The sequence below is a fragment of the Jaculus jaculus genome, chromosome 8, assembly GCF_020740685.1.
Source record: "Jaculus jaculus isolate mJacJac1 chromosome 8, mJacJac1.mat.Y.cur, whole genome shotgun sequence".
In the NCBI taxonomy this organism is placed as follows: Eukaryota; Metazoa; Chordata; class Mammalia; order Rodentia; family Dipodidae; genus Jaculus; species Jaculus jaculus.
In genome coordinates this window covers 126,266,566-126,288,060 of record NC_059109.1, presented here as the reverse complement: position 1 = coordinate 126,288,060, position 21,495 = coordinate 126,266,566, and the positions used below count along the sequence as shown (strand labels likewise).

General features: G+C 55.7%; 1 protein-coding gene across 1 annotated transcript in view; it reads left to right on the top strand.

The window, feature by feature from the left end:
- Positions 1-21,495, top strand: part of Cdh22 (cadherin 22) — a 141,196-nt gene that overhangs the window by 98,370 nt on the left and 21,331 nt on the right. Inside the window, exons 5-8 of the mRNA XM_004663892.2 lie at positions 2,371-2,538; positions 6,550-6,743; positions 8,560-8,813; positions 14,100-14,236. Of these exons, the coding sequence (XP_004663949.2) occupies positions 2,371-2,538; positions 6,550-6,743; positions 8,560-8,813; positions 14,100-14,236 (753 nt within the window). The remainder of the gene's footprint in view (positions 1-2,370; positions 2,539-6,549; positions 6,744-8,559; positions 8,814-14,099; positions 14,237-21,495) is intronic.

The window sequence follows — 21,495 nt, the reverse complement described above, 5'->3', positions numbered from 1 at the left end:
TGTCTCCTTTCCTCTTCCCTGAAGCTGTCTCTCTGCTCTCCTCCCTTGATGTCTTATCCACCTTGTCTCTCACTTGGTCTCTCTCTCCCTATGTCCTTTATATTTCTCTCTCTCTCTTGCGCGCACACGCTCTTGCTCTCTCACTTCTTTCTCTCTTCCTCCTTTCCCCTATCTCCTCCTTATGCTCTTTCCTTCTTTTCTTCATCTCCTCCCACCCCAAGGCAGCGGGTCCCACCTTCCCCCGTGGCCCTGTTGTCCAAAGCAGCAAACCCCGGGCCAGAGACCTACGGAGGCTCAGAGGGCAGCCCCAGCCTGCAGCTCTGGCAGAGCCCCCGGGGCAAGCTGAGGGAGGCTTCCTTCAAGCTTGCCTGGCCAGCACCAGGAAGAACAGTGATAGTCACTGATGAGATACCAGAAAGACACCCTCTATCAGCTGCATGGCCTCTGCCCTGGCCCCTGGGCGGGGGTATATGAGGCAGGCTAGCCCTTCCAAGCACATGGACTTGTGTCCCAGAGTGCCTTTGAACCCTGCATGGATGCTTTCTGCGGTGTGACCTTGGGCAAAGCGCCGAGCTTCTCTGTGCCTCCGACTCCTCACCTGTAAGACAAGTAGAATCAGTGCGTCCTCGTATGGACGCTGAGAGACTCACTTCCAGCAATGCCACACACACAGAAAATGCACATAAAGTGTTCTTTATTGTGGCCATTAAACACAATTCTCCCCTGTGGCTGTCACCTGGCTTTGCCCGGGTCTAGCTGCTAATGTCTGGAGGCTTTGGGGAGCTAGAGTGAAACCGCTGATGCAACTTGGACGCAGTAAATCAAGGCCAGGGAGGCTTCCAAAAGTACTGCGGCGTGAGGCCCTCGTACAACGCCAGTACACTTACGCGCTCGCCCACACACGTGCACACGACAAAGCATGAACCTTCTCCAGATGTCACTGTCAAATGTGAGAAAGTCTGGCTCTTTAGGTGGAAGTTGTAGTTGCTTACAGGGAAGAAAATGGATTCAGAAAGCTGAAGGGATTGGCCCCAAAAGACAGAGCTTGTATTTATCCCAGAAGTACGTGCTTTTGGAGCCACAAAGGCCACCAGTTGGGGGGAGGGGTCTGCATGACCCTTGGTTAGACCGAGTGTGCTCTCCAACTCTCCTGTGACCCCACAGAAGCAGGACAGTCCAGGTACCCTCTCCCGACCGCACACCCTGCCCAGATCACAAACAGGCACGCGCACGCACACACACACACACACACACACACACACCACAGCCTCTCCTCCTGCCCCATTGCCTTTACCGGAATCTGGAGACTTGGGGACATCAGGAGTTGGAGCACAGATTTTATGGGACACATCTTGGGGCTGATGGTGCATGACTCCACCTGGTGCTCAGGGCCCTGGGGCGCCACCTGTCACCACCTGTGCTCGGCAGGTTGGAGGGGCATCAGGAGAGGCTCCGAATGTGTCGTCCGCTCCCCCTCCATTGGCAGAGAAATGAAGCCTGACCTTCTCCTCTGCTGAATTAACCTCTGAGGAAGCCCTGCTTCTGCTTGCACCCCGGGGACAGTCCAGAGGATGATCTGCTCAGCAGTTAGCAGCTACCTGGACAGACAACACGGGCCTTGGTGTGAGGAGGGATGGGGAGGGACGCACGTGAACAGGAGTGTGTATTTTGGTCTATAAGTGTGTGTGCTCGGACACGTGTTCGTTCACGGGGAGTGTGGCAGCACAGGGAGTGGGTGTGAGAATGGACATGAATCCAGTCTCCACGTTTCACACCCTGGAGCTGCTCAGTGCCCAGCTCTGTGGGTCACCGACAGAGACGAGTCAGGGCCAGGCCTGGCTCACACAGCATATCCAGGAGGGAAACTGAGGCCTGGAGTGGGATTGGCTGTCCTGGGGCACACTGTTTCACAAGCCTGCCTTTTGTAAGCCAGTCCATTGTCTACCTTCATGCTGTGTGTGAGAGAAGCATGTGTCTGCATGAGAGTGGATGAACATGCATGTGCGTGTGATAGTGGGTGTTAATTCATTGGTGTGTAAAGTATTTGTGTGTAGGAGAAAGTGCACTCAAATACATGTGTATCTGTATGTGATAGTCAGCAGTGTGAATGTGTACTGTGAGAGAAGATGTGGGGTTGTTTGTGTGAACAAGTGTGTGTACTAGGGTGTGCAGTGTATAAGTGTCTGTGAGTATGCACCAATGTGTGTGTGCAAGTGAGTGTGTGTGCAAGTGTGCATTGGCTGGTGAGCCCTGAAGGACCCTGTGGCCACATCAGTGTCTTCTATATCAACCGCTCTTCCCAAGGGCTGAGTGAGTCCCGCCTCAGCCCGCCAGAGTCTACCGCCCCGTCTCCCCCTCGCTCACCCGCAGGCGTGATCCGGACTGCTGTGCCTGACCTGGACCGTGAAAGTCAGGAGCGCTACGAAGTAGTGATCCAGGCCACAGACATGGCGGGCCAGCTGGGCGGCCTCTCCGGCTCCACCACCGTCACCATCGTGGTCACCGATGTCAATGACAACCCGCCTCGTTTCCCACAGAGTAAGTGACAAGACCGCACCTGTGTGTCTGTCTGTTTGCCCACCTGAGACCCTCCTGGCCCCCTTCCATTGAAGCTTCCCTTCTGTTGTCCTTAGCTTCTCACTTCTCAGGCAAAACAAACAACCAAGTCATGGGAGGCAAGGGTTTATTTTGGCTGCCAGTCTCAAGGGGAAGCTTCATGACAGCAGGAAAGGATGGCAGAGCAGAGGCTGGAGAGCGGGCTGCAAAACTCCAAGGCCCACTACCAGCAACACGCTTCCTCCAGCAAGACTCCGCCTCCCAAGTTGCCACCAGCTGGAGACCAAGTGCTCAAAACACAAGAGGCAGGCTGGAGAGATGACTCACTTGTTAAGTCGCTTACCTGCACAGCCTAATGACCCACGTTCAATTCCCCAGGACCCATGAAAGCCAGATGCACAAGGTGGCGCGTGCATCTGATCTGGGGTCCGTTGCAATGGCTGGAGGCTCTGGCGTGCCTATTGTCTCTGTCTACTGTCTGTCTCTGCTTGCAAATAAATACAATAAAATATTAAAAAAAAACAACAACAAGAGGCTATGGGGGGGGCATTTCATTCAAGCCACCATACCCTAGTCTGTCCAGGGGTCTCACACACTCCAACCCCCAACCCTGCTTCCCATAGCCCCTCACTTTGCTTTCTGCAGAGGAGTCCTCTGTCCATATACCCATCCCCTTGGTGGCCCTTGAAAGGCTCCCAGCCTTGATGACCCCTGTCCCAAACTTAAAAATGTAAGGTGTTGAGGGCCTTTGGGATATGCACAGAAGTGACAGTCACTGTACCCAGGCAGAGAAATGCCCACAGTTGAGCCTGGAGATGCTGAGTCTGAAGATGGGGTCCCCCTTCTCCTGGAGCCTGGAAGGGCAGGGGGCGGGGTCTGTGCTGCTGAATTGGGAGTTATGCCTCTCCCAGCACGGCGGACAGTTAAGGCTTCTGTAGCCCAGTACCCCTCCCATCTGTCAGCCCTGCTGGCCTCTCCGGCCCAGGCTCAGGCCCAGCCTTTGTCGCCTAGGAAGGCGCCGCAACCGGCAGAGACTAAATGCCACTGTGAACCGGCTGATTCCTATCGGGCGAGTCATTACTCGAGGTCTGCTGCTCTCACATTAGGCCCCGCCGCAGGGGACTGACCCCCACGAGATAAGCGAAAGCAATCCCTGAGCCGAGGGAGCAGCGTGACTGCAGCCTGGCACCTCATCCAGGCGGCCCCATAGCACGGGGGACCCAGCACAGAGGCCCCAAGCACCGGTGCTCCTGCCCTTAGCGGGGAGGCATCCAGCACTGCGCAGCCTCGGCCCGACGGCTCTGATGGCCTGTCTCACTCTAGCCCAGGCTGCCCTGGAATCCATTATGTGGTCTCAGGCTGGCCACTATGCCCGGCTGGGCTGGCTTTGAGAGGAGATAGGTGGGCACTGCAGAGAGGAAGCGGCCTGGCCCAGGAAGGCTGCTCCGTGCCTTCCCTCCCTCATTTCCTTTGTGAATAGAGCACCAAAGCAGAAGAGCATAACACAGAAGAAAAGTCCAGAACCAGCTCAGTACGTACCACTAGCACCTGGAAGTCCCGGCATGCCTTTCCCAGCCACGGCATCGCCCCTCCCCCGCTTCCTGCAGCACAATGGCCACACCACTCACTTCACCCTCAGCAAGATTTCCCCGCTTTTCTTTCTTTCTTTTCTAATTTATTTCATTTTATTTATTTGCAAGCAGAGAGAGAGAGAGAAGACAGACAGAGGAAGAATATATGCACCAGGGCCTCCAGCCACTGAGAACAAACTCCAGACACATGCGCCCTCTTGTGCATCTGGCTTACATGGGTCCCGGGGAATCCAACCTGGGTCCTTTGGCTTCTCAGGCAAGCGCCTTAACAGCTAAGCCATCTCTCCAGCCCCTTCCCTGCTTTGCTTTAGGGCCTGCTGGCCTCTCCATGCACGGCCAAGCATTGGAGTCTAATTCTATCCATGTGTGAACCTGACATCAGTGGAGTCATACCACACAAACTCTCTGGTGCCTTGCTTTCCGTCTTTCAAAATTATGTTCACGCACTCAGGCTGTTGCTTGCAGCTGTGTTCGTGTTCCTTGTGGTATAGTATTCCATCATTTATCTGCCCTGCCGCTCTGCTAGACCTCTGGATGAGGCCCTCATGAACTTTCAACATGATTGCACACGTCTCCCTTGTGCCTCTATGGAAGAGTGAGATTGCTTAGTCATGGGATATACCTGGCTTGCCTTATTAAGTGAAACCAGAGTGTTCCCCCCATGAAGAAAGGATATCACGTCCCCAGAAGGACTGGGTGTTGGCAGAGCCTCTCGTTTGTGCTTTTCTAGTCAGTGCCTACTTGTAATTACTGCTGGCTTTTTTTTTTTTTTTTTGAGGCACTCACCGTCCTTCACACAGACCCCCAGGCTCAGCTCTGAGGATGCCTGGCAAGTAGGAACTGGGGGGGGGGGCACAGCCCAGCAGGGAGGATGGAGGAAAAAAGTGAGAGCCCAGGGCAGTGAGGCCTGGTGGGAAGAACTTGGGGCCCCTGGAGCACAGGAGCAGCTGGGGATGTAAGGAGGGTCTCTGGAGAAGGACATAGGGAGGGAAAGCAGTTGGAGGGAGGGTCTGCCCACAGCTGAGCATGTGAGTCTTGCTGTGGAATGATGGGACCATGCGACAGGCTACAGCCAGAAGGGGAGTGGACCATGGGCCAGCCTCCTGGGTGTTGTGAGCAACTAAGGGGCTTCCCAATCCATTCCAAGGGCAGTGGGGAGCTGTGGGGTATTAGAGTGAGGGACTAGAACGTTCCACTTGAGTTTTAGAAAGAGCCCTCATGGTTACTGGGGAAACGTAAATCAGAGGAAGGCAAGGGTTCCCAGAAATGTGACAGCTCCAGGAGGCACATACCCACCGCCCACAAACCCTGCTTCCGCCAAGCCGGCCCATCACCCAAGAAACCACTCTCACCTTGACCTTGGCTCTGGTCACAAAGATGAGTGACCTCACTCCTGTTTCCCCTTAGCTCCTCCCCTCCAATCACAAGGGCCAACCTGCCAGTCTGCAGACGTGCCAGGCAGTGCACCCATCTCAAGGCCTTTGCACCTGCTGTCTCCTGGGTCTAGAAGGCTCTTTCCAAAATTATCTGCTTCTCTTCGCCTATTCCCTCTCTCCTCCCAACGTGAAAATGTCACCGTCCCCGTGACAGTTCTTAGTTTCATTTCATTTATGTTGTCTGGGGCATCAGAGGTGCTCCACACAGATATTAAAATGAAATAGCATGCCATCGACATGAGAACAGTGCAAGCCAGTCACTTTTGTGCAGTCTGGCCCTCGATGGCACAGTGCTGAACTGCGCATGTCACAGGCAGCAGCTTCTTGGTTGTCATAGCAACATTGCTGTTAAGAAGGTGCCCTTCTTCCCATTCCACAGATAAGGAACCTGAGGCTCAGGGCTGCAGGCCAGGACTGGCTCCCCCAGAGTCTCAGCCTTTGTCCTTGTGTTCCTTTGCTCCCCTCACTGGGCAGGTGGAGAAACTGAGGCTCTAAGTCTAGCAGGCATTTCTTTATACCCTCAGCAAGGAAGACCAGGGGTACAGGGAGAGCCTCCTGGTTGTAACACCCTCACTGGAAGACAGGCTTGTCCCAGCCACTGCCTGGCTAGAGAGCCCTTGCTGGGGCTGGAGAGATGACTTAGCAGTTAACGTGTTTGCCTACAAAGCCAAAGGACCCAGGTTCAATTCCCCAGGACCCACGTAAGCCAGATGCACAATGGGGCGCATGCGTCTGGAGTTAGTTTGCTGTGGCTGGAGGCCCTGGCATGCCATTCCCAATCTCTCTCTCTCTCTCTCATAAATAAATAAAAATAAAGTTTAAAAATTTTTGAGAAAAAATATTAACCAAAAAAAAGCCTTTGCTGATTTCTGCCCCCCAGGCACACCTCAACCCCTTAAGCTGTTCCCCCAGTGCTGGTAGAGACCGGGTCAGGCTCATGGGGGCTCATGGTGTGTTCCCCACAGAGATGTACCAGTTCAGTATCCAGGAGTCGGCACCTGTGGGCACCGCCGTGGGCCGAGTGAAGGCCGAGGACTCGGACGTGGGCGAGAACACTGACATGACTTACCACCTGAAGCAAGAGAGCGGCAGTGGCGGAGACGCGTTCAAGGTCACCACGGACGGCGACACTCAGGAGGCCATCATCGTACTGCAGAAGGTGCAGCTGTCTTGGGAGGGGCAGGAGGCAGACCCGGGGGCATCAGTGAGGTCTCTGAGCCGTCACTGGCTCCCACCTCCCTCCACTCCAGATTGAGGGTTCTCTCTAGAGGAAAACCCTGGACGATAGCATTCCCGTTTCACAAATGAGAAAATGAGGCCCGGACAGGTTAAGTGACTAACTCAAGCTTGCACAGCCACTGTCAATCCATGCTTTTAGAACACTATGTGGGCTCCTTCAGTGCTCCCCTGACCCTCACAGGTAATTAATCCCATGTTTCCCTGTAAAGGAGAGGTCCTGGTGACCCCCATCTTGGCAAGCAAGAAAGGTAAAAGGGCTTGCTCAAATCACATCTGGGAAAGAGTTGAGATTTGAACCCAGGCCTGGTGTCTGCAAGACTCTTTCCTTCCTGTATCTGACAGCCTTCCTTGGCTCCTGGCAGCCCAGTGGCAGCTCAGCTCCCTGTAGAGGAAGGGGGTGGAGGGACCCTAACAAGGCAAGAACTCCTCTTCCAGGACTTGCCCATGGGGGCAGCTCACAGAGCCTGAAAACTAGGTAGACATTCACACCCACCCCAGTGCGGGAGGCCTGGATCCCCGCCCACCTTGCACATGTTGTTACAGGCCTTTGTGTGTGCTAAGAAGTCCAGTTCCTTGCCCAAGGTCCCACGGTTGGGACAGCGCAGTAGGTGATGCACGGCCCGAAGATCTAGTTCTAGAATCTACCTTTCTCAGCACTGTGTAGCTTTCAGTGTTTTGGTCCCCGTGAGTCCTGACTGGGAGATGAACCCATGTCATTGATGGACAGCTGGAGGCCCAGAGCAGCTCAGCACCCAGAGCCACAGAACCAGCCTCAGTCTGGCCTTGGTTCTCCAGCAGGGCCAGTTTGCTGCCATCCTCAGGGCAGCCCCATCCCCACTCTCTGCCAGCTCCACCAGCCCCAGCAGGCACCTGCAGTGTGTATGGAGTTGGCACTGGCTGCAGAACCCCAGGCTTGACCGGTACCCCACTCTAGGAGCCACCACTCACTCCCAGGCCAGACCAGGCCAGCACCTGCCCCTACGTGTCTTCGTTTCCTAGGCACTAAAATGGATCAGTCATCTGTGCCCCTGAAAAAGTAGTGATCCCGTACACAGGGGAAGCCCCCCGCCGTCCCATGGGTCTGCCAGGAAGGAAGGCCCACCAGCCAATCTGAAGTTCCCTCGCCACATTTCCAAGGTGGCCTCGGCTCTTCCGTGGCCTATCTTTGCTCTCAGGCACCATCTCTAGAAGACTGAGCTAAGCTCAGCCAGGTGCCTCTCCCTCTCCTGAGGCCAGAGAGGCCACGGGCAAATCATCACAGCTGGCCAGCCTCAGACAGCCAGGGCTGGGAGGCCACAGATCTCCGGCTCTCTCTTGTCTCTCTCAGGCTTGGGAGTCACTCTGGCCTGGCTTTAAATCTGGGCTGTGCTTAGAGACCAGCTGTGCTGAGCAAGTCGCTGAGCCCTTTCGGACCCCAATTTCCTGGTGTGTCATGCGAGATTGCGATCGTGCTAGCCTCAGAGGTAGCTGTTAAATGGAGGGACTGTGTTGGAAGTACAGGCACACAGTGAGCATTTTGTGTTCAACGGAAGCCCTGATGTCCCATATCCTGAGCAAGCAGCAAAATGTCTGAGTATTTGACACCTGTAGAGCCACCACGGTGTGTTCCTGGGCAACAGCTGCCAACTGAGAGCAACAATTTCTCCACTCTGTGGTGGGCTGAGCCATCCTGGGACTTCAGCAGTGGCATTGTCCACCAGCCCCTGGCCACTAACCAGCCCTCTCTCCTCCCCCAGCGCCTGGACTTCGAGTCCCAACAGGTGCACACGGTGGTGCTGGAGGCCCTAAACAAATTCGTGGATCCCCGCTTCGCCGACCTGGGCACGTTCCGCGACCAGGCGATTGTGCGCGTGGCCGTGACCGACGTGGACGAGCCCCCCGAGTTCCGGCCGCCCTCCGGCCTCCTGGAGGTACAGGAGGACGCGCAGGTGGGCTCCCTGGTCGGCGTGGTGACGGCGCGGGACCCCGACGCCGCCAACCGGCCCGTCCGGTGAGACCCCCGCCCGGGGCCACGCCTGCTGCCTGCTCTCCCACCATGTACCATCATCCTAACCGAGTGTGGGCAGAGGGGTGGAGGGGACCCAGGAAGCAGAGAGGAGGCAGTGCCCATGGTGATGAGACACCCGGATGCCACCTTGCTTAACTGTTGCTCATAGGCTATCAGACTGAGAGGGGCTCAGGGACCTGGGAAGACTGGGGCCTCTGAGTCTGGTCGGGAGAAGGTCGTTCCAGGTGGAGGAACGTGTACAGATGTCAGGACACAGGTGCCCACCTGAGAGCAGACAGGGGCCACAGTGGATGGAAAGAGGTGAGGTGCTGTGGTTCCCCTGAAGAGGGCTTTGAGGGGCAAGCTAGGAGTTCATCCTTCATCCAGAAATCCAGGGAGACAGAACAACCCTGCCTCCCTCCCGCAAGGCACAGCCTTGCAATACCCACCGGACCTCTGCAAGGAGGGGCTCTGTCACCCCTGTTGGTCAGGAAGCTGGAGCCCAGAGCAGAGTGTCTTGTCCAGGTGTCACAGGGAGGCAGGTTGGTGGGGGGTGGGCAGTCAGGCTGGGCAGCTTCCTTCTCTCTGTCTTGCTCTCCGCCCCTCCCCTGCCTCCCTTCCCACTTTCATCTGTGCAAAAGGGACTAACTTTGAAAGAAGCGGTTCCCCCTCCTTCATCTCCCTTCGCCAGCCCCTTCCCTGGGGCTCTTTAGATGTGGAGGCGCCTGCCCGCCTGCCCGCCGGTGAGCTTGAGACAGGTCCAATTTAGCACTGCAAACATTCGCCCAGCTTCCCCTGCACGAGGCCCAGAGCCAGGCCCGGGGACACAAGATGACTCAGCCAAGGGCAGAGTAGGGTGGAGCTCCCGGTCTGGGAGGCAGAGACTTGGGGAACAGAGACTAGAGCGGGGCTTGTGTGTGACAGAGAAGGGTCCCCAGGCCCCCTGTGCTGCCCAGTCCACGGCCCACATCTCGGCTCCGAGTTCTAAGGATCACTGTTGTATGCCATGGAAAACAGATATGGGAAGATCTGCCCACATCCACATCGACAGATGGTTCAATGCTGATAAGGGCTATGAAGAATCTAGAGGAAGAGGGTATGGGGATTGGGGTCACAGGCGGAGGGGGGGCACAATTTGCATGGAGTGGTCAAGCGTGAGAAATAAGCGGAGGGCAGAATGGCATGAATAGGCACACAAAGATGGGGGGAAAGCAGCAGGAACCGTGAATGCAATGGTCGGTCCTGAGGCACGCAGGCAGGGAGTCAACGTGTTCCTGCAATGAACTGGGCATGCGCAGGGAGCAGTAGGCGCCCAAGGACTTCCAAAATGGGACTGGCCGACCGCAGTGACTTTCCTGAGCCCTTGCACTGGAAGGACAGAAGGTGCCTTCACCCTTTGGGAAGCATATTCCTTGCACGGAGGGTCAGAGATGGAAAGGGGCTTGCCGGGGCCACCAGTTCTGCAGGGGAGAGAGGGGATCTAAGCCATGACAGACTGCTTCCTGGAGCCAGCCTTCTGCCTCTCTCGCTGCTCTCTGTAACTCTCTGTGGTTACCCCTGTTCCTGTGTTTGTGCAGTGGGCGCTCCTGGGCACAGATCACAGGTGTGCACCAGACATGGCCTAAGGGAAGGCTGCACCTCCAGTGAATGAATCCAGAAACAGCCCTGGTCTCAGTAGGCTGGGGCTGGAGCTGGAGCTTAAGCTCCAAGGAGGGGTGAGGAATCTGCACCAGAGTGAGCAGGGAGCCCAGGTTTCCCCCAGGAGAGCCCTAAGGGAAGCCAGAGGGGATAGGGTTTGAAATGGGTCGTGTTCCACGCTGGAGTAATGGTGAGGGGCAGGTAGTGTGGTGAACATGGAGCCAGGAGTTAAGCTCAGGGACAGAGAGCTCTGCGAATCAACTAGAGGGAGAGGAGGGCACAGGAGTCCTTGGGGACAGGCTGTGAGGGACTTCAAAGGTCAGCTGAAGCAGTGGGACTTTATCCTACAGGCTACAGGAAGCCTTGGAAGGCTCCAGAGGGAGGAAGGAGAGGGCTCCAAACTCTGGACCAGACAGTCTCCAAGACAGGCTACCCCTGAGCCCAGCCTGAACCCCATTAGAACATTACAAGTGGGAACACTTCCGCCCCTACCGTACTTGTGTACGCTTGCACACACACACAGTGACTACTACCCACCTTCACTCACTGTCCCTTCCACCCACGCCCACTCTTGTTCCCTCTGCTCTCCTGCAGGTCTGCCTGATCCAATGAGAACTAGGAGGGCAAAATCCAAATAGAACCTTCTAGACCCATGGTACCTCCAGCCAGCTCAGACCACTGACAATTCTCCCATGCCCACACATGGTAGCCCGAAGGCTATGCTGTGTGGAGGGCTCCTGCGTCCTCCCAGCCAGACATCTCTGAGCTGCAATTAGAATGACAGTATTCTAATATGCCTCACTGCTTGGTGGTTCAGAGGCTAAAGGGACCTGTGTGGAGGCTGTGGAGCCCTGGGTACTTGAGTCTTCACTGTTCCACTTGCAGCATGCTGTCACCCCCAAACACCCCACTCACAGTCATCACCCCCACACACACACACACAGCACAGACCAGACGCATGACCCCTTGTATGTGTGTGCATGTGACGTGGTCAAGCTTCCCTGCCCTGTACGTGCCAGGACATGGCCTCCTCTTACAAGGAGCCCTCATCCCATCCCTCCATTCACTGGCTGCCTCCCAGAGGTGGAACGAAGCACCTGGGTTCAGCCAGCTGGCCCCATAACCCTGTAGTCCAAGTCTAAGCTGCAGCCCACACCCCATGGCCTTGGGAACAGCTATTTCTACTTAGGCCCTGGCCCTGGCCCTGCTACTCCCTCTAAGAGGGAACAAAAGAAAAAAACAACTAGGAGGAGGGCTGGAGAGATGGCTTAGTGGTTAAGGTGCTTGCCTGCAAAGCCAAAGGACTAAGGTTCAATTCCCCAGTACCCACGTAAGCCAGATGCATAAGGGGCTGCATGCATCTGGAGTTTGTTAGCAGTGGAGAGAGGCCCTGGCGTGCCCATGCTCTCTGTGTCTGTCTCCCCCACCCCCTCTGCTTACAAATGAATAAATAAATTTTTTTAAAACTAGGAGGAGGGGGAAGAAGAGGAGCAACAGGAGGGATACTGGGAGAAGAGGGGAGAGAAACAGTAGGAGGAAGAGGGGGAGAACGGGAAGAGGAGAGGGAACATGAGGAGGACTGGATAGAGCAGGGGGGAGAGGAGAAGGGGAGGATGGGGAAGAGAAGAGGAGAGGAGGTGAGAAGATAGCTGACCTCCCCCCAGCCCCATCTTTGCCCCCCCCCCACCACCTATAGAACGAGCAGGGCTCTCTAAGGCTCCTTCTTGCCAAGGGACACTTCTTTCCATCTCTAGCAGGGCAGGCTGAGGCAAAAAGGGAGCAGAGAGGTTCAATGTGCAGAGGCTTCCGGCTAGTTCAAACAAGCTAGCAAGAATTCCGGTCACAGAGTGTCAAAGTAGGTGCAGATTCCAGTGCTGGGGTAAGGTAGTGAACTCGTTCCTGGCAGGGAGATGCCGTGGCTAGTCTATAGGACACCTCTGTAAGTCAAAGAAAGGCAGCCCCAACCCCCTCCTTGAGAAGGTATGCGCCTGGCAAGCAGAACCGCAGCCCAGCGCCCCCTTCCGCCTGGTGCCTTGTGCACAACCATCGGCTTGCCTGCGCCCCTAAGTTTCCTCTGAGCACCTTGGGTCTTCGTCTACATAGGATACCAAGCAGGGCATCACTGAATCCTCCCCAAGGTCTCCACAGAGCGGCAGGGCACAGAGGAGCGGCTTGCTTGAGGTTCGGGCCAAGAGGGGCAGAGCAGGGGAGGGCTGGGGAGATTCAGTCTACAAACTGTAAAGTGGGGGGGGGGGGATGTCTGTGTTAGGGTGGCTCATCAGCTTGGGTCTGAATGTCCTCATCAGTGGTCCCAGCTGGTCAGGAGCAGCATGTGTCCAGCAGTTCAGGGTAGGAAGGAACGATACCTGGGAATCCAGGGAATTGCAAATTTTTTTTGCACAGCCCTTGGGAGTTTTCTGGCGCACTTGACTCCACATCACAATGTATATAGGAAAACATCTGCATGCAGCTGCCTGACCCCAAGCCTGCACCAGGGTGTCTGGTAGCTATGAACCAGATATGCACATAGATAGGTCAGGAACAGGGGGCGGCAGGGGGTCAAGGTCATAGAAAGAACAAGTGGCAGGAAATTCAGATCCAGCTTTGACTGCTCAGAGTCACAGAGTTATGATCCCCGTGGAAGAGATGGGGAAACTGAGGCCGAGAGATAGAGCCATGCAGCCAAGGTTTCACCCAGCGGCCACCTCCAGGCTCTGGGCCCTGGCAGGCATTGTCCCTCAGTTTCCCTTTCTCAGCCTGGGGGGAAGGGGCCCTTCCCGGTGCAGGCAGCCCGCCCCACCAGGCCGCTTTGCACCAGCTGCACAATGCGCCTTTGCTGCACGTTCAGGCCTTTGTGTTGGGCAGTCAGCGCGCCGCCGCCGCCTCCGTTATCAGCACGGAAAGCGGGGCTGGTGCTGGCGGGGGCCTCTCTGGGCCGCCGCCACCCGAGACATGTGTTGGACACGGGCCTTTCAGGCCTGGAGACATCGCACAAAGGCCGGGGAAGAAGCCGGAACAAAGGGCTTTTTCACGCGGCAACTGAAAAGCGGCAGATTAGCCCTCGCGTGTGCGAGAGAGAGGCAACGTGCTGCCCAGGCAGGGGGAGCTGGAAGCCGGGCCGTGGCCAGGTCCCCTGGGCCGGATCCCTGCATGGGGACTTCTATCTGACCTAAGAACCGCCCCCCCCCCCCGCCACCCCACTGCCCCTCACTCCTAATGCCCCCTGTGCCTCCCAGGACTCCCCCAGCTCTTGCTTTTAACTCTCCAGCCTCCAGCTTAACGCTTCCTGCATCCCTGGTTCCTGAATAGCTCTCTTCTGTCCTTCTGCCCACAGTGCTGTCCCCATTCCTTCCTTGGGGTCAAGCCCAATCCTAGGATATCCTATTTTGAAAAGCTAAGGTGGAGACATCTGTGACTCTGAGCCAGGCTCGGGACCCTCTCCACAACCACGTGGTGCAAGTTCTTAGCCACACTGTCATGCTGAGGGAACTAAGGCTCAGGAAGGTTGTCTCAGCCCCTGACAGCCCAAAGGCACCAGGGAGCACCAAGCTCAGCCCGTCTTGTGCATCCCAGGCAGGTGGACCCTTTCCGGGTGGGGTGAGGGTCACGGGCACAGGACACCTTCCATCAGCCCCACTTTCTCCCTTTCAGGTACGCCATTGACCGCGACTCAGATTTGGAGCAGATCTTCGATATCGACGCAGACACAGGTGCCATCGTGACTGGCAAGGGGCTGGACCGCGAGACGGCAGGCTGGCACAACATCACAGTACTGGCCATGGAAGCAGGTGAGTCGGGTGACATGGGCAGAAGAGCAAAAGTGGAGGGCCAAGTGCCAACGGCTGGGGCAGCGTGAAGGCTGAGCTGTCAATCAAGGTCCGTGGGGGAGGAGCCAATGGTTGAGGCAGGACAAGGAATAAAAAACTGGACAGACAGAATCCATTGTGGAAGAGGTGGCGAAAGAATGTAAGAGCCAAAGGAGGGTAGGACTGCTTACAATGAAGTCTTCTAGACACAAAATGACCTGGATACCCATGACCTCACAGTGCCTGGTACTACCTATAAGACCCTCATAATAGGAGGAAAAGATGATGGCATCAAAATAAAAGAGAGAGACTAATTGAGAGGGGGAGGGGCTATGATGGAGAGTGGAGTTGCAAAGGGGAAAGTGAGAGGGAAATTATCATGGTTTATTGTCTATAATTATGGAAGTTGTCAATAAAAAAATTTTATTAGAGCCGGGCGTGGTGGCGCACGCCTTTAATCCCAGCACTCGGGAGGCAGAGGTAGGAGGATCGCCGTGAGTTCGAGGCCACCCTGAGACTCCATAGTGAATACCAGGTCAGCCTGGGTTAGAGTGAGACCCTACCTTGAAAAACCATAACAAAAAAAAAAAAAAAAAAAATTTTTAACCTGAGCTGATCCCACAGGGTGGAGGTGAAGGTAGAAACTGATCCCAAGGAGTAAACTTGTACAAAAGACCCCCAAGCCAACAAAATAAGGCCAGTTCGAATGCCAGCTTTCTCCCGTCATTTATCGACCTAGACAGAAAAATGTCTAACCTCGCAGGAGCGACCTAGGCCAGCTGCAAACTGAGAGAGAAGGTGTGGTTAGATGTGAGTGCTTCCAAAGCATGCGGGGGGCGAAAGCAGGGAAAGGACATTGGAAGGAAGGAGGGCGTCTTTTCTCGAAGGTGAAGAATGTACTAGACTTCAGTGAGACATCCTGAAGATCAAGGTGTCATGGCACATGTGGGGGACAGCAGTCCAGGCAGAGGGAAGAGGCTCTGCAAAGGTCCTGGGATGGTCGCTGCCCAGCACAGCGGAGGAACTGCAAAAGACCAATGTGGCTGGGAGGGACAGAGTGGCCAACCATTTCGGAGGGTCTTTGGACTTTTACCCCTCAGGAGAGGTTTAAGTAGAGGAGGGATGCCGTCTGGCAAGTGCCTCTGGCTGCTGAACTGAGACTGCTTTCCTCTGGGGCTTGGCCAGAAGCAATAGGGCTGGGGCACCAGCATCGGGGAAAGAGGCTGGCGTTGGAAATGCAGCGTTGGAGACCCCACATGAGAGGAACCAGGGTCAGGGACTTGCCAGCATATGGTTTTGAATGGCCACAGGCACTTGGCTCAAATGGGGAGAAGTTTCTGGATTGGGGGGGGTGCCTGTGTGTTTGGCATCTCTAGTGTCAGCTGGGAGAGAAAAGGGAGTGTCTTAAGACATAGATCCAGATAAGCAAAATCAGGAGATGAGGAGCGGAGGACACGGGGATTCGGGGGGCACCAGGAAAGGACAGAGCTAAGTGCCCATCAGTCCCCCTCTACCTCCATCTGCTCTCCATGGGCACCCACAAGTCACTTCCACCACCTTGGGAGTCAGCAAGCTGCCAGGAAGCAATTGTGACTGGAGAAACCCAGTTGATCTCTGAGCCGCAGGCTACGGGCAGCTCAAACCCAGGGCCCCAGGCCCAGAAGGCCCCCTGCTGGCCTCCCTGCCACCTCCCCTCCCCCCCGGCCCGCCTCCTCTCTGTACCCACCACCTCCTCCTCCTTCCACCTCCCAGGCCCCACTGGCCTGTGGCAGGGCCGAGGAAGTCCCTAGGCTGAAGTTCCCTTTGTCTCTTTCAACTGTGGTTTAAAGGAAAACGCAAAGGCGGCTCGGGCCTCAGCAGCTTCTGAGAGCCTTTGAATCCACTCGAAGACAGAACAAAGGTGGCTGGAGAGGAAGTGGTGCTGGACTTGGGGAGGAGAGCTCCCCCACCTCTCAAGCCAGCTAGGATAGTGATTGAGGCTCCAGGCTGCAGACAGAGCCCTGGGGATGACGGGCTACCTGCCCTGCATAGGCACTTCCTGCCTCAACCCACCTAGACGGTCTCCCTGCCTGGCATCCCATCACTAGTAAGCGCCTTCTTGGATTAAGCATAGAGCTCCCACGCCATGGTTCCCCTTCCTGTCGTGAAAGCCCGTGTGCTAGCCTCTTTCAAGGGAGGAACGATAGAGGCAGCCTTAAGTACTTGACAATCTGCACTGAACACCTCTGGCTCCATCCTTCCCAGCATGCACTTTGGCAAAATCCTCATCAATGACATGATACCCACTTTACAGATGGGACCATTGAGGCTCAGGGAGTTAGAGATTTGGAGGCATGCAGTAGCTGGCTGAGTTCCCTTTCACTCCTTATTCCTGACACTCTGCACTAGGCAGTCCATAGCATCTCACCCCCAAGTTCCTAGTAACTGGCTGTGAAGAAAATGAGTCTCTGGCAGGAGAATGGAGGCTTCCATGCTGGGCTCCAGATGCCCCTCTGAGCCTCACTCTGATGTTAACCCATAGGAGAGGAGACACTTTCATGTCCTCACAAGCAAGGGGTGGGGCAGATAGGAAAATGTATGGGAAGAGCTCACTCTGTGGTTGGGACTCAGCAAGTCTTCATTTAATGCTTCTCCGATGTCACGCCAACCCTCAGCTCGGCTTAAGCTTCCATTCGGGGCCAGGCCCTTGACGGCAACAAGATCACAGATATTCGGACCTAAGATGTATCAGTCCCACTGTGCCCGTCCCAGTGCGGAGATGAGGAAACAGACTTGTGCCCCACTCCAGTTCCAGTCTCCTGCACCTTGCCCCCCCCCTCCCCCAGTCATGGTCCCTCAGCCCAGCACAAAGTCTGGATTTGTAGCAAATGACCACTCACTCCACCTTCCTGCCATCTCTAGGAAAGACAGGCACGGTTATTATCCCCATATATATATATTTTTTTAACAAATGAGGCGACAGAAGCCTAAGATCACAGAGCAAGGCCACGTAGTGCCCACAGTACACTAGACCTCCCCCACCCCCAACCGCCAGCAGCGATCCTGAGTCCCTGGTGTGATGTCACCCAGTTTGCCTGCCTAGCCTCATGTCCTCCTCCTCACGCGGCCTCCTCGGAAACAGAAGGGACACGCAGGGGGTCACGGTGGCCCCCGCCTGCTCCCAGGCGTAACAAACAAGAGGTGACAAGAATCAGAGGGGAAATATTTATACACCACGGCAGTGCTCCGTGAGCCCCTCGGAGGATGTTGCCCTCAGCCGGGAGCAGCCGCCTGTCACACTGGATTACCTCAAAGGCACCAGGCCCACTTAGTATGCTGGCTCCCCTCTCTCCGAACCTCTGAGTCATCCATTCTGCCCATGCAGACGCGCCTTCCACTGACATTATCTTTAACGTTTTGTAATCATGAAATATTAATGACCGATATTGAATTTAAAGTACAATTTGTGTCGGAATCCTTCGGTGGAAAGGGCAGTTGTAAAGGGACAGTCTTCAAAAAGACAGAGTGTGGGGGACTTGAAAAGTCAAATCTCGGCGGGGGGGGAGGTGTTGGAGGTAGGAAGGGTCCACACCCAGACGCCTCCTCCAGGCCAGCTGCTGGGCAGTGGCTGACCAGGACAGCAAAGAAAGAGCTGACTAGACTTGAGTCTCTGGAAGCTTCTCCATGGGGGCTACTCAGGACCAAGCCACGCCATGCGTTTTCCTCAATACAGATGCATTTGTGTGCAGATCTAGTGTCTCCCTCTGCCCAGCAGACTGTCCCCTCATGGAGGGCAGCCTCTGGCCTGCATCCTACGGCCTGATACTCCGTGGGTATATGCTTAACTGAGGAGCAGAAAGAATGGGTTTCCACAAGCGATTAGGCGAGTGGGGCTTCAGAATGGAGAAAAGGTTCCACTGGCAGGGTACCCCTGCTGTGAGGGCCGCTGGCAGGTCACAGATTGGCTTCCTCCTCCATAGGCTGTAAACTGGGATAGTAAGTGCGGTCAGCAGCCACTTCTACTGACTGCAGAGCACCGTGTGCACAACTCTGTGCAAACACAAACCCCCTTGGGTCTAGGAGCCACAGCCGCCCGGGGCCAGCAAGGTGTCCGGGACCTAGCAGATGTGAAGGACAGTAAGATGAGAAACGTGAGGCAGGGAGAGGTCACAGAAGGTCCAGCCATTTCACAGCTGAGGCCGAGGAAGGAACAACTGGTGGGGTTTTCTGAGGCTCGGCGCTGTCTACTTGGAGCAGGCTGGGGAGTGGGAGTCTCCACGGGGGGTCTGACAGCAGAATGCTCCCCCGTGTCCACCCAAACCTGTGTTTTCCAAGGCCTCTTTTGTCATAGCCCCAGGCAGCCTGGGCTGGTGCAGGGATGTGGTGTTGAATGAACTTATGGCTTTGTTGGGTTCCCAGGGGTTCAGGGGAGACCTGAGAAGCAGGGACTCCACACTGGGTCTCAGAAGCCAAGGACAGCTTTTTTTTTTTTTCCCCCACAGCTGGGACTTATGTCTTCCTGCAGAATTCTGTGGGCCAAAGCTGGGCAGCTTGTCGGCCTCACTGTGAGCAGAGGGACAGGTGTGGCTGGAGCAGGGGGGCTGGGGAAAAGGGACAGGGGCTCACTGGCCTGTCTAGAAAGGGTCTAGATGTCCTCTGAGGAGTCAGGCCTGTGGAGATGATAGGGGAACCAACACAGGTCTTTGAGAAGAAGAGCGCCACGATCAGATGTGAGGTCGTCATGGTTCCCTGGGGCCCTGGATAAGGTTGGGCTAGAAGGAACAGAACAGGCGGGAGGACTCGAGCTTATCCCCACGCAGGGTGCCAAGACAGGGTGGTGACGGTGGCAGGGAGTCCAGCGAAGCCAAAGCAGGCCCAGGAAAGAGTTTCAGGGAGGCAGTCCTGCATGGGAACAGCTGCTTTGAGAGGCACTGAACTTCCTGTCGCCAGGCGAGTGTAAATTAGACCTGGGCCCCCCTTGGACCGGACCATACCTGGGATCCTCTGCCACCTGAGCATCCAGTAGACACTAACGGGAATAGAGATTCCGTGATGTCCACGGAGTCTCTGTGGGACAACCAAAACATCAGGAGCCCACTCAGCCCCAGGGGAAGGAAACATCTCCCAATACCACCCCCAATGCCAGAGGTACTATGTTTTCTGAGCCCCTACTTCACCCACAGTCCCGCCAGCCTTGAAAGAGTCTCTTCCTCAACAAGGTCAAAGCCTGCCCCTTGCTCTTGGGAGACAAGGAGATGGCCAGAGTCCTGCTTCCAAGGAGGGAGGTGGGGACAGGGCAGAGCATGCCCGTGCCAGGAGGCCAATCCCGGCTGTCCCCACACCCCCTTTACTGGAGCACCCACCTGTTCCCAGCCCCTCCTCCTTCTCCCACTGCCTGCCTCCCTGACTGTGGGTAATTGGGATGATCAATCTTCCAGCCCAGCTGGTCAGCTCTCATCAGAGTCTGGGGTTCCGATACAATCTAATTCCCTCCGGGGAGAAGGGGCGGGGCTGGAGATCATGGAGGAGAAGTCCCTCAGCCACACAGGAAACAGGATCCTCTCAGCAGCTCTAACCCTCTCCCTACCATCCACTCCCTAAGCCTCACTTCTCTTCTCGAGGCTCCTATGTCTCTGTGACGGCTGAGAAGAACTACGGAGTCAACCTCCGTCAGTCCCCAAGAGACAGGAAGCTGTCGCTGTCACGGCACTCCCCTGCTCCTTAGATGGGTCCTGGAGGGTGCAGCCTCATGGTCTCTTTGTCCCCTCCAGCATCCCTCCTGAAAGTACAGGCTACAATCAGGGATGCCACAGACATTCGTCGAGCAGAACTTTATTGAGCACCTATTATTTTGGCAAACAAAACAGACAAAACTTCTACTTACTGAGGGGGTGCATGAGCCCAACAAAAACACAGGAATGGGGGCTGAACAGATGGCTCAGTGGTTAAGGCACCTGTCTGCAAAGCCTAAGGACCTAGGTTCGATTCCCCAGAACCCACGTAAACCAGATGCACATGGTGGTGCATGCATCTGGAATTCGTTGGCAGTGGCTGGAGGCCCTGGTGCACCCATTCTCTCCTCTCTCTCTCTCTCTCTCTCTCTCTTTCAATAAATAAGAACAAAATATTAAAAATTAATAAAACACAGGATACTGAAGACAGGGTCAGCAGTGTGTGTGGAATGGAAAGAGGAAGGCTCAGATGAGGAGTAAGATGTGGGAAGGAGAAGGGCAGATTCGAACAGAGAGGAGGGGGGAGGGGCAGGAGGAGGGTCAAGGTCACAGAGGTGTTGGCCATCCAGTTGACACACAGGACTTTCTGGGAGTGCAGACTTGGGCTTGTCATCTGCCCAAGGCTGAGAGCAGTCAAGGAGAGCTGTGTGGAGAAAGCAAGGCCTTTGGGTCCTTACAGGATTCTAGCAACTGAAGGTGTTAAGAGACCCTCTGTTGGCTAGAAACTCCCCATTTGGAACCAGGCCAGTGTCCAAGTCCCATTTTCAGGGAGACACTAAGGAAGCAGCCTCACTTCTCTGAGCCCATTTCCTCATCATAAAACAGTGACACCTGGCCCTCCCTCTTGGTGAGAGGGTTGGGGCAGGAGAGCCACTGGACTGTCACCAAGGTTGACAGAATAGGACAGATCCTGTTCCATGGCAGGGACTCAACGTGTGCCTGCTGCCCTCCCTTGAGGAAGAAGCGCATTCCTTTCAGTCACTGAGCCAGGCCCTGTGTCCTTGTCCCTTGCCACTGGCCCCAGCCATCCCCCGTTTCTGCTCCATTTGGTCCAGATGCCAGGCAAGTGACTCTGCCAGAGACTGGGGTCTTCCTTGTTGTGTCTATGGCCTCTCATCCCACCCCAGGGCCTTTGCACATACTGATCCCACTCCCCGGGGGCAATCTTTGCGCTCTCATCCTCTTTTCCCCGGGTTACTTTCTAGCCAGATCTGAGCAGAAAATTCACTTGCTCCTGGAGAAAACATCCCCGTGCACCCAACTGGGACAAGTCACGCGGCTACGTGCTCCCGGCCCCCGAGCTGGTTTTCTTTAGACTCTTGCCACAGTCAGTACACTCTGTCTCTGCCTCCAGACCCAAAAGACCGTGTTGTTCTTGCTCTTACTGTGCCCTTGGTACAAAGGAGGCTCCCCGTTCTGTCGTTGTCAGCAAAAACCACACGTCTCAGTTCCAAAGTGTCCAATCCAACCCCCATCCGTTCCGCACAGGGAACCTCGAGGCTCTGAGAATGTAAGAAACGAGTGTGCGGC